The following is a 17,773-nucleotide window of genomic DNA, read 5'->3' on the forward strand; positions in this document are numbered from 1 at the left end:
CCCCCACGTAAACTTCGATTTTACTCACCATTCAGAGGTAGTAAAGCCCGACATTTCTTCCTTGCATAAAATGACAAAATTTGTTTGTGCGCATACCTACATACATGTTGTCCTTCTCTACTAGGCAGAATGTCTCGCTTTGCTAACCACTACGCTGAGAATAAAATCGAAACTTTTGTGACAATATAGAAAAAAGATAGATTCATACTACGGGAATAAACATATAGTACTTCTGTTTGCGAAATTTCATCACGAATCTTTCGCAATTGTTTTCGTAAAAGAAATATTATATTTTACTCCCTTGAAACGAAATATATTATTTATTCATTTTTTTCATGTAAAAAATATTTATAAATGTTGAGGAAAATTTTATACGGGAGAAGCTAAAGTTTGATAGCGTAAGTGCAGTAATAATTTCATAATAAATGATTTTTTAGTGAAATACTCATGACGAAAACACCCACCATGATACCTCAGAATTCATTAAAAAATCATTTATTATGAAATTATTACAGCACTTACGCTATCAAACTTTAGCTTTCCCCGTATAAAATTTTCCTCAACATTTATAAATATTTTTTACATGAAAGAAATGAATAAAAAAGCATAATTTGGCGAGAAAAATTTAAAGTGATTTCAGCTTAAGAAAGCCCAGCCTTAAAGATTCAGATAATTTAAGCTATTGTTTTCATTTTTGAAATGATTTTAAATTTCTAGCCATATTCTAATTTAGAATCAAATTTATTGAAAAATGAATTTTTTTTCACAACATTGTGTTATAAATTACAATTGTAAATTTTCCTATTGCATTTTGAAAAATATAATTCAACTAAATGTTCTAATTTCAGTAATTAAATAAAATAAGAAAACTTTCAAAAATACGTTATGTCTTATAACTATCAATGTTCACAGTTCAATAAATAAATTTATCTTTCAAACTAATAAATAAAGTCGACTATTATCATAACAAAATTCAACTATACTTTGCATTTACATGTTGATAACTTGTTAATTATTTTGTTCAATGTAACAAGATAAAAAGAAGAGGGTTGAAAGGGTCACGAATATTTCTGTTTCATAGCATGGATGGACACGCGAGAGAATCCTCCGGAATATCCGTACGATCAGGGAATAATAAGGAACGAATGATGTGTAGCTACATTGGTGATTCTCAGAGTGCGAGTCACGCTTGTCCCCGGACTCGTGCAAACGTGTCTCCTTGCGCTGGAATACGGCAAGGTATGCTGCTATGTTGAAGCGACCACTTGCCCTATTGAATGCCAATTTTCCAACGATATCCCTATCGCGTTAACGATTCGTTTCACCAATTCCAGTCAAGTGCATGGACGCGTACAAAACTTATACACTTGAAATATTTTTTTACCACTATTTTTATTCAAGTGTTGCTCATTCGATTCTTGACTCCTCCGCATAATCAGTCTCAATTTGAGCGAGTGCGTGCTAGGGATTTTCAATACGTCTCAAAGTATCAGCACGTGGTTTATGTACAACAAAAGAACGGGATGCTTCAAGTACAGTAGGGAAAATTCACAATGAATGAATTGTTTTTTTTTCCATTCCTTAACTTGATATAACAATGAAAATAAAAGACAATTAAAAGGAAATTGGTTAATTATAAAATTAAATGAATAAAAATTAATTATCGTAATGATAATTGTAATTATTAAAATTGATGTTGCTCATTTTGTTCATGATAGAATTTCACCTCCTGAGAAGAGCATTGATATAAAGAGAATAAAAAAAGTTGAAATGGAAGATTTCATTCTTGAGAAAAGATATAAAACTCGAATCGTACATGAAAAAAATCTTGAGGTACAATAAACAATGATTTAGCTTAATAAACTTATTGTACTCTTGATTTTCGTTATGTCCCACTCTAGTTTCTGTAGCAAATAAAATCTTTCTGAAATGATGATATTTGGTCTTCATTAAATTTCAGTTTCCTTTTATTTTTCATGATTTGTTCTTTTATTAAGCTATCTTCTATTCAGTTGAAAAATTGGTGATACTTGTTAATAAAATACTTGATATTTAAAAAATTTGATTTCATTAATGATTCTGCTTTCATTCACTTTCAAAATCAAATGCTAAGTTTGGAATTTATATTATTTCAAACAATTTTTTAAAAAAAGTATCTCAGGAACTATTCAATGTTGATCATTTTATTAAAAATTTAACAACATTTCTTATCTCAATCAACTACTTATAGAGACAGGGTGTGCACATTAATGTATGACCTGACAGACTGCTTCATGATGCTTTCAATTATGCTTTGGATTGCTTATGTTCTGATGACTCTACATCAATAAGATTCCTGCTGAAGGTGTTTGTTAATAACAAAAATAAATTATCAAGACATACTTCGTGAGTATTTTTGGTATTTGATATTCATCAACATTCCCTAAAGCTTTTTTTTGAGAAATAAAATTTATAATATATAACATTAGACAAGTTTGAATGATAATATTTTCAATGAACTGTAAAGATACGTGCAATAAATCAAAAGAATAGTAATTAATTTTTGTAATGTTGCACATAACGTTGAGTTACACTCCGTAAATTACAGTTATATGGTACATTTTATGAATATTTTTATTCTGAGTAGAAGAAGGATTGCAAAATTTTTCGGACGATTTTATAGCATTTCCGAAGGCCACTTCTGTTTTGTGTTTCTTTGAATTTTTATCAGTATTGTTATATACGTGACATTACCATATTCCGATCATAAATTATGGTTACTATATGGAGCTGTTAACTAAGGTAGTTTCGTAAGGTATTATTTCAGATAAAAAATCTTTGCTGAGTCATTGCAGGTCAGCTGTGAAACATTGGTAATAAATACTTGAAATATTTGGAAAAGATAATTCAACGTGATATCTTTATAATAAGAATATCAATTACTGAGAGTGTCAAGGAATAAATGTTGTAATTAAATAAATCATTCACTTCATTAAAATTACCTAATCTATTAATTAGTTATTTAATATCTAATACCAGAAAACATAAATATGTATTTAATAGAAATGACGTTTCATCTAGAAATGGTATCACATGAAGAGAATGATTGAGTAAATATTACCTTGCTGTGTAGTGTAATCATGGTAAAAAATAGAAAAGAAGGTAGGATTATAGATCATTTTTTGTTTTTACTCAATTAAATAATCATCAATCATCACTTCTTAAATTTTCTGTTTATTGTTAAAAAGCTTTTTTCAAATATATTTGCAGTTCAACTGATGGAAGACGCAGCGTGTCTTTAACAGAAATAAATGAGCTATATTACGAACTGGACTATCATTTTTTTACTTTTTTTCTATTAAAAAAAAATATCCAGATCAAAAATATTCATTGTTTAAAAGTCTGTGATAAGTGAAAATTGACTAAATTAGTTTTTTATGTAGAATCACTTTCCTACTTTGATAAAAAGTAAAACAAGCTCAGTTTGGGATTAAAATTGGACTGTGGTGGGTTTAACTGGCTTGATGTTGGGCTAAGAATGGGTTTTACTTTCTACTAGAATAGTTTTCATTCTTCAATTAATCTACTCCATTTTTATGTCAAGGTAGAAACAATATTTTTTTTTTTTGCATATGATATAAAATAATCAACTAATTAAAGAAAATTTGTGAAATATATATTTTTTTCATGTGATTATAATCTATAATATATTTTAATTAAAATGGTAAGTCTAAAAAAAAGAAATCTTTCAAACCTCTCTGAAATCAATTTTTATTAAAAAAAATTTTTTTAGTATCGAAGTAATAGAAGATCCTATTTCAATTTGGTGAATGAAAGAGAAAAGTCTAGAACGTCAATCATTTACAAACCATCAATTCTATATCGAATAAAAAAATAATTATCAGGATAAAGAATTATTTGTTCAATTTTTCACCAAAATATTTTTTTTGGTGCTTATCTTTTTTATAATTATTCAAATGTGAACATGATCATTTTAATTTCCTTTGTTTTGTTTTATTTTCTACAGCTAATAAAGGACAGGTAATTTATTAAATTCCCATCCACATTTTTTGTCACGCGTGGAATTTTTTTCATAAATAATGAAATTTTTGTTCTCTCTTCAATACAATAATGAAGAACGAACGATATACGAGTTATAACAAGTCAGAATATTACAAGAAAATGTTTTTGTCATACATATTTCTATATAAATTCAATCAAATTTCTATTAGTTGAAGTTGAACCATTTTTAATGAAAAAAGATTTTTAATTAAATTCTTTCATAAAAAAACTTTTTTTTATTATATGAGAAAAAAAAATTCATTTTTGCTATTGAAAAAGCTATTTTTAATATTAAACAATGGAGTACATATAGAAGATAATTAAAGAATTAATTTTCATATTGTGTAATATAATTGCTATGCATTCAAATTTTTATATAATTTTTTTATTCAAATATAACAGTCATAAACATTAATAAATAATTGTTATGTTTATGAAATGAAATAATAATGATAAGTACAAGGTCATATATTAATATTTTAATAGTATTTACCACAAAAATTGATAAAATCAATGCTATCAATTCTCTGAATGATCATAGTTCACTTATTGACCCTTTGAAAAGCATTTTTTTCTGATCAATGAATTATTGATTACTTATTAATTATAGACAAACATTAACTCTAGTTAATTTTTTAGAGAAATTATATATATCCAAGTCTTAGAGTTTTAATGAACCGAAACCCATGCATTAGAATATCTACAGATGTTAACAAATAACAAAAAGTAAGTCTGAACAGGATTTGGTCTGTTCTCATTACCAACTTCCCAAATGAGAACTTAGAATGAAAAGGTGAAACATAAATGTCTCATTATCTTTCAATAGGTTGATCAATTCATTAACAAAGTTAAGAAAATGAAGATCACAATTATCTCTAATCTTTTGAAATAAATCAATACAATTGATTGCAAACTAGTGATTAAATATTGTTTTTTTAGTATTTAATTAATCATTAATTAAATCAATGATAGACTTGGTGCTAATTCTTTTTATTATTATATTTAAAATGAATATAGATCTCCAGCAATGCTAGACCAATTAAATTCCATTCCACTTTGTTTTATGGTTCATATTAATATTCCATACGATTTAAAAGGAAAAGTATTCTATTAACATGAGCTATTTTTCATGTTTACATGTAGATTCTTTTTCTTTTATTTCTTTAAATCTCTAAATGGATGTAATTTAATAGATTGCATGCAGAATAAATTTTAACAAAAACTTACAAACACTTGGAAGAAAAACAATTCATTTACATTTGGAAGCAGATAGAAAAAAATTCGCGTATAATTTCATCAACTTTTATCAACATTAGACTTAATATTCACTTATTTATGATATGCAAATAATTATTTCTATTATTTATTTATTCTACAATAGAAATAATAGGTATGTAATTGCAAAATTACTCATAAAAAAGTTCATCACTTGATTAAAAAGTTGAATGAGAAGTCCAACAAAAACTTGTTTTCAATTTCCTGTAAAGGACTCAGGTGATTCATTATAAAAGAAAAAAATTAAAAAAAAAAGTATTGAAAATCCTTTCACGTAAGTAATGGCACTCAATTGACAAATAATAGATAATTCCACGCAATCCAGTTTAGTTACTTTTCTATCTTTCCTTGTATTTTTACTCCAAGTTTCCCTCGTGTGTAGACACCACCCAAGGTCAAAAAGTTGATCGAGAAAATAAACGAGAGTAAGCACATAATGGAAGTATCTACATGTTGCGAAGTAGAAGAATAAAGAAGAAAAGAAGTTAAGAAGAACAAAAAGACGAAAAATGATGGTAAGCTGTGTTGGCCCGCGGCGATCCGAAGATGCCGGTGGTTATATAGGTGGCATACAGGTAGGCAAGCAATCATCTTTGCCTCGCATGCATTGGACCATCAGCCACAGCCTATCCCGCAGGCTGTCTTTCGTTTGCCTCGTGTACCTCCTTTACGCGCACGGGCAACCGTTTATTTAACCATTTCTCGCTCAACATCAGCCCCCAGCAGTGAACCTACGACGTGGGAATCACTACCCCAAGCTTACTTATTTTTTTGTGTTTTATTTCATTTTTACCATCAATGACTTTATATTTATTTGACTATAGTAGTATTTGTTCCCGCTTGTGAATACTTTGTTAATTTTCTAGTAAATAAGTACACTCAAAATCTAAGTGCATTTTTATTACACATCTAATTGTGTTAAATGTGACGTCACTCATTTCATTGAGATTGTAGTCACTTTTTACACACTTCGAAACGTATTAAAAGTGACTACAATGTCAATCAAATAGGTGACGTCATGTTTAACGCATTTAGATGTATAATAAAAATGCTCTTAAATTTACAGTGTCAGAGAATTTGTCCCTGAAATCAGGTGAGATTCTTTCAAGATGTACAGCTGTGACTCATTTTTCAAGAAAATATAAAAGAAATAGTACAACAATAAGACCTTAATCCTACCCAATCATCCTAATAAAAACAATTAAACCTAAAAAAATAGATCTTAAACCACCCTCACCTTTGGCTTGGGTTGTAATTCTACATGTGGTTTGAGCTAGACTACTTTTCCTCCTTAGGTGTGAAATGTACTATTACTCGGGTAACAAAGGCATGAAGTTACTGTTTCATTTTCGACATGCTATGCACTTAAGGGTTAAAATTCGTCTAAAAAATTGCTATACATTATTTATGGCTTATTTTAAGTTTCTAAACGCTCGGATGTGCAGTATATTTCTTAAAATAACATTAATTATCTTTCAATATTTCATTTATAAATAAATGAACAAGTTAATAACAGTTATATTACAACTTATAAAAATGTTTTTATTAAGAATGTCTGCTGAATATAAATCACTAAAGTTTAACAAAAAAACTGCTTCAAATTTAAATAATGCAATATTTGTTTAATTACTCGAATATTTGCAAGTTCTAAAGTACAATAAGTAAATTCATTCAAGCGCATTATTCTGATTATTATACTGGGACCTAGACAATATTGACTTTGAACTTCTGTAAATTCTATGTGCACACAAGATTTCATAGACAGCTAGCACAGTACGTCTTCCGCTACATTATAATACGGCCCGTACAAAGATTTAACATGGTGATACAAGTAGGCCGTTTGTCAATGATATATGCAGCGTTCCCACTAACTACACAACCATTATATCTATATCTATATCTAGCTGACTCGTTTCTCGTCGTGGTGATAATTAATGCGCGTGTTACGCGCTTCGTTAAGCTCTCCGTTATCTCCTATTTCTCGCGTCTATAATACATTGAACTATGTTTCTCATATAACTCACGTGTTAATCATTTTTTTACCACCTTTTCAAAATGTATTTTCACCTCGTCGTAATTATGTAAATATAAGTGAGTTTAATAATTTAGCTTCTGAAAAAAACTCATTACACTTAGAAGTATAATTTTATTCTGTGTCTTTTTTTTTCAAATGAACGTTTCTGATTCTAATAGGAGATTTCATCCAGTTTTGATAAAATGTTCTTTCACGAAATAAATATATTACAGCTTTTCTAATTGGAAACTTACCCTTAGCAAAACTTACTTGTTTAATTTTTTTAAATTCATCCATTCGAACCATTCTTTATCTATGCAATTATATGGATAGTAATTATGTGAATATAGTTTTTAAGGTAAGAAATATGTACCTGAACTACCGATGGTCTTGGTTGGAAATTATTTAGTTAATTTCATTACTTTATGTGAATTTAATAAAAAATTATTAGTAAGAAGAAGTTGCTTACAATAACCTAAACCGAATTGAATAAGAAAAATCTCTCGTTAATAAATTTATCTGTTAAGACATAATTGATTGAGAAGTAGAAAATTGATTTAATTGATGAGGTTTAAATTGATTGAATATGTACTTGAAGTTTCAATAGAAAAAAATCAGTGCTCTGCGGTGATCTGCACGACTAACATCCCGGTGGAAAGAATCATAAAATTTATCTAGTGTACCATTTTTTTCAGTTTTTTGATTCTGCATGAAAAACAGCTGAACCGATTTTGCTAAAAATCTCATCAGTTCTCAGTTGCATAATTATACGTCGAATGTATAATTAATCCCACGTCGATATCATTTTTTGTTCTTGAGATAATTGAGACGAATAATAATTCCGAACACACGTACGCAAATAAACTTCCTAACTTGACTTTGACTAGGAAGTCAAAAATCTATTTATTAGAAGGATGGTAAATATGTAATGCATTATTGATAATAAAATTCTGAAAGTCTTGAGTTTAAATAATGGAACAAGTGCAAATCAAAGTACTTGAAAGAATTCTTAGAGGGTGGTCATAAAATGTCTGAGAAAAAGAATAAAAAAAAGAGTGAAAAATTCATGAGCAAATTAGAAGGGCGTCGAAAAAAGAGTTAGTGGTCAGTGGTAATTTTCGTATATCTTATAATAAGAGAGTACAAAACTGAACCACGCCGACTCTGGTGCAGTATGACTTTATCTCTAATATAACCGTATTATATGTATACTTATATATAGAAATAAAAGTGTGTATCTTTATAATATACCTAAAATCTGGCAGCATCAGAACTGTCTGTTATACACGATTTGATGTTGGCTATTTGTCCGTCTTCCTACAAAGCGATTCGAGAGCAAAATTCGTGTATAATATCTTCGCGTGTCTATAAGGCAGTCCATTAAGTAATTTCGATTTTTTCACTCGTCCCCACCTACTCGAGAATCCGTTTTGCCTGCCTCGGTTGATTTACCCTCAGGCGAAGCATATAAGCATAGGGTACAGGTTGAAGGTTGGAGCGAGGCTGCGGCCCCAGAGCACTCGCGCGAATGAAATGGAAAAACACGCCAAGAGAAAATCAACCCACTGGGTGTAGTATATGTTTTACATTAAAAATTGTAGACGTAACTGGAAACTTGATGAATGAGACGCAATCCATTTCATGGCCGACTTTATGTGTTTCCAAGTAATGACGCTTGACTACCGGCCCTCCCACTCGCATGTATTCAGAGTGTAATTAATTGTTTCACTCTCAATTATTTATCTGACACATCTGGATAATATTTATTCACACTGTTTAATTAATAAAAAATTATTGTCATTTGCATTATATTATTGATGTTTAATTAACTCTAAAGTGAATCTTATTCAATTAAATATATCGATCGTGTTGGAATAAATGTATGCAGTAAACAGACGTCAAAAAAAACATTAAAGTAATCACGGTTCAAACTCATTTTCTCTGTGATATATTGTGAAATAGGAATAAAAGCGATCTATTGAATAACTGGTGGAATGGAAGATGTAGAAATCGAGAAAAAAAAATTTTAACAATGAAATATTTTTGTTCAATGTTTATTGAAAAATGTTTTTTTTTGTTGAAAATAATTCAACTCTGCAATTTAATATTTCACCATCCAATGATGTAGCCCTTTTATACTCTTTTATAAATAATTAACTAAGGGAAGGGTGGGGTAAAGTGAGACACCAAGAAAAAACGTAAATCAACAGATTAATTATTATGTTAAGAAATGTTAATAATTTTAAATGCATTAATAAATTTAAAAATTGATAATTAATAAGTGTAATACCACTCATTTGATAAAACAATCTGTTAAATAATGGAATGATAATTGATTGACAATATCCGAAATAGTTGCTTTAAAAAGATACTTTTCACAGCTATTTAAAATGATTATGTTATTTTTCATGTGCTAAGTTAGGTAATTAGTGATTGTTGAAAAAATCAAACCACAAAACTTTGGTTGAAAATTAATTCAGAGTAATGGTTATGAAACTGATATTAAATACAAAGGTTTTGCTGGTTAATTGTTAAAATGAATTATTTATAATGTACTATGTTTATTCACTTTGATATTGATCAAACGAATTATCAATAAGATTTAATTAATGGCGATTGTTTTTGTGTAATTATATATTATTGAATAAATAAATGTTTGTTTACAATAATTCAAATATGTGGTTGTCAAATTAAAATAATTTTGTAATGTTTTTCTACTCAGTAGTAATTATTTATTAAGAGCTTTCCAGATGATAAAATGAAAAACTTGAACGTACAATGGGTCACAAAAGTTTTCGTACATTCAATTAAATTTTTTTTTTTTTTTATATTTTAACTATTTAAATTACAATCTGTTAATGTCTAACAATGAGTAATTAGTATGATTTTTGCACTATTTGAAGGAGGTCATCCATTAAGTTACTCCTTGTTTTTTTGATTTTTAGAACATTCAATTAAATTAACACTTTATTAATAAATATCAATATTATTTCAATCAATCTAATATTACTAGATAGTAGATAAAAACATAATCAATCTACTGAGAGCAAAACTGGTTACTTATGTTAAAGTAGTCATGTAAAAAGAATCAATAACTAAAAAAAATTGCTTCATAAAAGTTTACATACAGCTTTTTTACAAGAAAAAAAAAAATTGCAATAAATTCATATTTTTTAGGCCCTCTTTTTTTTCAATCGGAGCTTGTAATCTGGGTATTGACATAACATGTACATTCGACGCTTTGCGTAACTTTATTTCAACTGATCAAAAGCGTATTCATTTAAAAACTCAGTTGTGCTCTTTTAATGAATTATGATTCTAATCCTTTGTAATAAGAAACAAAATTGCACTTTTTATTGATGAAATTAAATAGAATATTTTCTCAAACAGCTTAACGAAATTTAGATTAATTCTAATGCGAACAAAGTCATTGCTCTTTTAGCTGTGAAAATTCATTCAGTATATCTTTAAATTGAATTTCATTATTTTAATTGGAAAAAAACTAGTAGACACCATAGCACAATCAGACTATCTGTTTTTCACAAATTATTAATCTGCAATTATTTCTCAAGCACCGTAAATATTCTGACATAGGTTACATGCAATTTTTATACTTACCAACACGTCCTGCAGTAACTCGTGCTCGTCAAGAAGGATGACCTTGCAATGAAGAATCCGAGGCCTACGACTACCAGTGGGCCTCATTCCAGGGCATAACCATTCGACGACCATCGTTAAATCTTTATTTCCTCTTTTTGTCTCTTTTTAATGTTCTATCCTTCTTTTGTCGTTATTGTTGTTGCTTGCTCGCGCACTTCCTATCTCTAATTTACTCTTAACTTCTCACGCCGTTCATCCTGAAAAAGAGGAAGAGCTTAAATTGACTACGATGAATAGAACAGTTTTTTTTTAAACCAGTGATTAAGGTAATTTTCAAACGAGATCGTTAAAAATGAATGAGAAAAAGCGATTATTGCTGTATACGAGAGCTTTTTTTTTTAACAAATACCCATCGATTGAACTTTGATTACTTCCTAGAGAATATTTTCATCGTAAGATAATGAATGATTTTAAAATTTCAATTAATATCTCTAGAGAATTGAACTCTTGATTCACAATCATTTTAAATACTTCTATGACGACCGATTGAAAATGATAGTGCACTAATAATTTTTTTCAATAGATACTCAGAGATCAATCAAATAAAAGAATTAATTTATGAAGGACAAACTTTCTAATTTTTTTCGTATCTCAATCAATTCATTGTTATTTTAATTGAAAAATGTTGATAAATAATCTGGAGGTATTATATTAGCTAATTAAATTCAATCTAATATAATTTAATTTTATGTCGATCAATGATATCAAAAATTTTATAAAATCATTCTCATTAAATTTAGAATGTTTTTTTACTGTAAAAAATATTCTCTCAAAAATAAATAGATCACTTCACAACTCACTGTTGAAAAAATACTTTTTTTCCTTACTGTGAATACAGTTTATTCATCAATAGATGACAAGTAAAAATTAAACTCAAAATCTTAAACTTCCTTGAAGTTCATAATCTTGAAGTATAATATAATTAAAATAAATTCATCTATTTCTCTTTTAATGTATATTATTATTTTTAAATACACGATTTTACAGCTTAGGTTGAATTATCAATATTTGATAAATAAATTACTCAGGTATTAAAAAGAAAAGTGTGAGACGATATAATTATCATTCCCAGTAACGATATACAGTTAAGTCAATTAACAAAACTACAGTTTTAGTCTATTATCGAAATAAATCGTATTAATTATTACAATAAAATTTTAATTATACTCAATAGAAAAACTTTTTCACTAAATGTAAGTTCGAAAAGTAACAAGTCCACGTGTCGAAATTTATAAATAAAAATATTTCTGTTCTATAGTGAATTTTGGGTTGTCGTAAGTAAACTTGAGACTTAAAAAGTGTCTTAGTAAAATAATTACTTAGGATAACTCAAAAATTACTTACAACAAATCAAAATTTACTGTTAAACAGAAATACTTTTATTTCTAAGTTTCGTGCACTTGTCATTTTTACACTTCCATTTAGTGAAAAAATTATTTCCGTGTAGAACATATTCTAAATGTGCCGTGGAGACCCATTTTTTAATAATTACCCATATTTTACTTCAAAATAGATGACCACAGTCCGGCGTAAACTGTTTATTCAACGCAAAAAATCAATCATGAAAAAGTCTACAAGTTCATAATTCTATTTTGTTAAGAATTAAAAATGATGTTTAAAATGTTGTGATTGATATTGCATTAAAGACATATACTTTCTTACGCTTTTAAATCCAATTCAAAATTGCCTTATTCAACGAATAAAGTTCATTAAAATACAAATTTCTCCAATACCAAAACTGTATGTATGAAAAATTCAAAAGAATTCCATTTCGATTGCAAGTGAATTCCTCCAACCATCAATATTTGGATGTGAAAGAACAGAAAGGAAAATGCATTAAAGAACTTCTTACTTTACACTCAACTTACAATTAAAGATCAGGCACAGTTCTATGTCAATGGCCTTGAGATGGAAAAAGCAGTACTGAGAATAGTTAACAGGAAAGTCTTCGATCTGGTTTAACATGATAGGAAATCCAATCAGACGCAGTTGGATACAATTTTTTATCATCAAACGACGTGTAAACAATACCATTGGATAGTAATTAGAGAAATAAATCTTCTCTCTTGATTCTATTTATTACATGAGTTTAACTAAATGAAATAATAGCACAAAGATAAATGTTTAAATATTCTAAATGATTAAAATCAATAAGTTTAAATATTTATAGATGCAAAATAGAGTTTGTTAGCACTTATTTATTTCAACAAATGTCAATTTATAAAACAGATGCATAAAACAGGTAGAATTCATCTTCTCTTTGTTAAATCCATTTTTATTATGTATTTGAAATATTGAAATGCAGAAGTATCACCCTTCAATATAAAGGAAAGTAGTTTCTTTTATATTTCTCACCACTTACCATCACTTACTGCTGTAAGACACTTCAAAGGTATTCAATATTTTGTCTGAATTTTCAAATCTCCACTCGACAAAGGCTATATTGAAAAATAATGGAAGTGAATATTTAAAGTGAAGAATCTTTAGAATTTACACATATCTATGTAAGGAGTAATGTGTTTCAAATAAGCAATTTTTTTTTCACTTTCATGTCTTCCACAATGCAATGCAATACCAACTACATGTTTCAAAGCTTTCAGAATACTCTAAAAGGACTGTGGTTTTTTTATTAATTTTCATAACCACTGAGATAATTTTTTAATCAGACATCTTCACATCAATCACATTACTTTAAAAAATGAAATTAAATTATTTTTATTTTTTTTTCAATAATTGAAAAAGACTTTTGCATTAGAAAATCAGAACATTATTCCTAACAGAATTCTATGAAGTTGATTACAATTAATTTTCAATCAGCTCAACTTTAATCAGATAATTTCTTTATCATAAATGCACTATTAGTAGCAATTGAATCATAAAGAACTATTCATTCTATCCTTTTCTTTTATATTCTCGTCGCGAACCGTATGCTGGAAAAAATTGCCTATCGAGAGAGCATTAAACACTGCCAACAAGTAAAATATATCACTTTTAATCGTAATATGATTGCACTAATGGAATAAATAAATGATAATAATTATGATAACTATGTTTATTACACCTACAATAGTGTGTTGTTACAATTGCTATCTATGTAATTTAAATCGACAATTTTTTTTTTAATTTTAAGTCATTGTAATCAATTTATTTCCTTGCAGAATAGATATAAACATTAAACTTACTTTTTTTTGTATGAAATTAAGATTATGTAATATTATGTAAAAGTATTAATTAATCGTCATATATAAATACTATAGTATTTGTTAATGATATAAATAATAGAGTAGCCAGCTCAATTCATCAGTTTAACATTAGGTTATTAATTAATAATTTTTAGACAACGTTTAAAAAGTAAATAAAAATTCTATAATATTTGTAAATTAAAATAGTAAGTAAAAAGCATTTTAATTATTATTTAATCAAAATTCAAGGTAATTTTTACTATACATTTCTCTGCGCGTAAGAAGCAAAACTGGTTTATTCCTAGCTTAACACTTAGGTAATTCAGCTAACCTTAGTCAAATGTTAAACCAGAAATAAGTCACCCTTACTTTCTATAAGGGTTGTCAAAGAGAGACTGGAGATCATGACATTTGACACAGACATTTTATCCAAAAGTTATTTTAACTAATTTATGTCCAACTAATCAATGAAACTACCTTATTATTCGATATAACGAAATTTTCTTGAAGGATCTAAAAATAGAAATAAAAGAATATTGGTCTGGATGCAATTGAAGAGGTCCACACAATAAACATCTGAGTAAAACTTAGGGAAAAGATAGAAAAAAAAGTGTCATTATTTTTGTAACAATATTTAATTATTATTGACAATATTTTTTAATCTGTTGTTGTTCGGGGAGTAGTAAAACAAAAAAATTATTGTGACCATAAATTTTAAAACCCAACAGATTTATTTTTTTCAATAAATTTTATCAAATCATTTATGCTACAAATATTGTAGTTTTATTTATATACTTTGTTTTTTTAAATTCAATATTATATAAATAAAATGAATTGTTCTAATAATACATATAAATCGTTCACATTAAATATGATAAATTATGTATTAATTTTATTCTTTTGAATTAGTTAGTCTTCAGCAAGCAAACAGAAAATATATGCATTCATATTTTAAAATCAATATCATTTGTCTTAATTTATTTTCAAGTCAATTATCTTATTTTCTGCACATGTTAAAGCTGGTTTTAATAAAAACTTAATCAAGTTCTAATTACATAATTATACATTGAATGAAACTGGTTCCATGACGATATCATTATTTGTTCTTGAGATACACAAGACGAAAATTAACAGCAAACACATATACACATCACGACATCTTTCTGAAAACCATATCATCTGACTTTGAAAAATTTTAAAACGTCCAAATATGTCAAAATTTGGACATTAAAAAATCAGATCTTTTACACTTACTTCATACTGGGAAATTGATATGGAAATATTGCTAAAATATAAATAAATAATTAAGAGTATACAACAATAAAATTAAGATTTTTTTTTAAAAATGCATTGGCTCTAGTATTAACGATAACATCATCCATTGCAAAATGTAGTCGAAAGTGCTCACTGTAAATCTAATTGTTTAGAAAATAAATATTTAAAGTGTTTGCAATATTGTTAGATAAACAAGTACGAAACATTTTTCCCCATTTTATTACTATTAGCTGTAAAGAAATCCAGCCATTACTTCTCATCTTGCCTCCTTTAATTGGAGCCTGTTTTTCCTTCGAGTTCCCTATTGTACTCGATTTAGTCCTTTCTCCTTAATTATCGTCCAGTCAATTTTATCTCAAGTCTTTATTTGTGCATGATCCTCCGAGTGCCTCTTCATCTGGTAAAAACCTTGTGATTTGAACTACTAAAAGCTTTTCATGTTATTACTTTACTTAATATCGTGACACCCTTCGATCATCAGTGGGTTTCGATCTACTCCCTGTAAATCTAAGTGTTTAGAAAACTAAACATTTCAAGTGTCTACTACTCTTAACGTCATAAACGAGCTTTAGTAATTTTGTAGACGAATTTTAAACGTTCCTTGCTGTTTACCAAAATACTATAGTTTGTTTATGGTATTTAAATTGTATTGTAAACACTTAGGTGTTTTATTACTAAACACTTAAATTTTCCCGGAATCACCATGCTGGCTTGCTTAGATATGCGGGAATAATTTTTTTTTAACAATAAGTGCATTTATTTGAATTAATAATTTTTTCTAACTATCATCACACATTTTTGCTAGCAACAAAAATTGAAATGGACTTTTTTTCAAAAAAATTATGATGAAGTATTTCTTGCCGGATTGACTAGACTACAATAGTCATGCATTATCATCTATAAGTTATGCAGCTGAAGAATATAAGTTTTTAGTGCTTCATGAAACGTGTATTCATCAATAGACAACTTTTACTGTATGAATAACCGTTACAAAATATCTATAATGCGATAATGATGAGAAAATGAGTTTTTCATAGTTTATAAAAATAAAAATGAAGACTTTTTTTTATTATGATTGTAACTAATTGTGTATTTGACTTTAATACATCTTTTTGAATATTTATTTTACTCACCATTATAAAGTATTTAATTAATCACATCGCTCATGAAGATTTCATGATAATTTAATACATTATATTTTTACAAAAAAAAGGCTCTTTGAACATAAAAATTTTCGGCAATCGATTCCGTAATTTGAAATAAAATAAATCTCATAAAATATAAACAAATCATTTCAATTTTGTTCATTTCCAAAAAGAGAATTATAAAATTGAATAATTTAACTGCTAATGCAGTCTATAAAGCACTTTTTATAGTTAAATATGCACCGCTAAAAGCATACAACGATTCAATATTTATAGTTTTTCACTCCAACTCCATAGTCTGTCGTCTTTTGGATTCTGTTTGTATCCTAATAAACGTATATCTCGGTAATATAACTCTCCCTTCCGTTATATTAGTCATTTATACCGTTAGAACAGTCGAGTGCTTTCGTTATATTACATCTCGTATACAATTCTTCACGCTGTACGGAGACACACGTGTACTAGTATCTACTAGAGGTTTATATTCTTTCTTTTCATATTATTATCTTCCTTTGTATTAGAGGTATTAAGAAGCCAGAACATGTTGTGGTAGATTTCGTCACTTGCCTCTCGCCAGACATCTCATTAATTTTTGATGAAAAAGATACCTCTATCTATTTTATAAATTTTCTCCATTGCATCAACGAGTGATCAACCACATTAACATACTAAGTTCGTCAAATTGTGACTCATTTCAATCACATTTTTGTCTATTCACTTTTATTGATTTATTATTTTGTTAAATTTAGAGATACTTAAACCTTTTACAAAGTTGAATAAAATATTCTCGAGAGATCGAAAACAAAAACAAATCTAACATACGTACGTACATGCGTGCGTACATATGTACGTACGTAAGTATATAAATGCATACATTCATTTTTGAACCTTTTAATGTTTATGAATGTTTTAAAACCTATAGATATGACAAAATTATGAATTTCAAAAATGAACCCTACGACAATTACTTGATGATGAGAAGTTGAAAAGGAGGTATCATATCGCAACTGGGGATGAGAAGTATGAGTTGTTTAAAAATTCGTGTTACAATCAAAACATCCGAAAGAAGTTTAAACAAATTCGGTACAGCCGTTTCTTTTTATAAGAAAGAAACTGTAAAAATATCAGCTCCAGGGTGGTCTGGGTGCGATTCGAAAGGTACACACGACCAACTTCTCAGT

General features: G+C 27.9%; 1 protein-coding gene across 5 annotated transcripts in view; it reads right to left on the reverse strand.

Annotated features, from left to right (window-relative positions):
- LOC118066360 (band 4.1-like protein 4) overlaps positions 1 to 17,773 on the reverse strand; it is a 55,874-nt gene that overhangs the window by 24,396 nt on the left and 13,705 nt on the right. For all 5 annotated transcript variants that reach the window (XM_035082350.1, XM_035082353.1, XM_035082352.1 and 2 more), the window contains exon 2: positions 10,949 to 11,187. In XM_035082350.1, the coding sequence (XP_034938241.1) occupies positions 10,949 to 11,062 (114 nt within the window). In that variant the 5' untranslated portion in view covers positions 11,063 to 11,187. The remainder of the gene's footprint in view (positions 1 to 10,948; positions 11,188 to 17,773) is intronic.

The sequence above is a fragment of the Chelonus insularis genome, unplaced genomic scaffold (assembly GCF_013357705.1).
Source record: "Chelonus insularis isolate UGA/USDA-ARS -01 unplaced genomic scaffold, ASM1335770v1 contig_33_pilon, whole genome shotgun sequence".
Classification (NCBI taxonomy): Eukaryota; Metazoa; Arthropoda; class Insecta; order Hymenoptera; family Braconidae; genus Chelonus; species Chelonus insularis.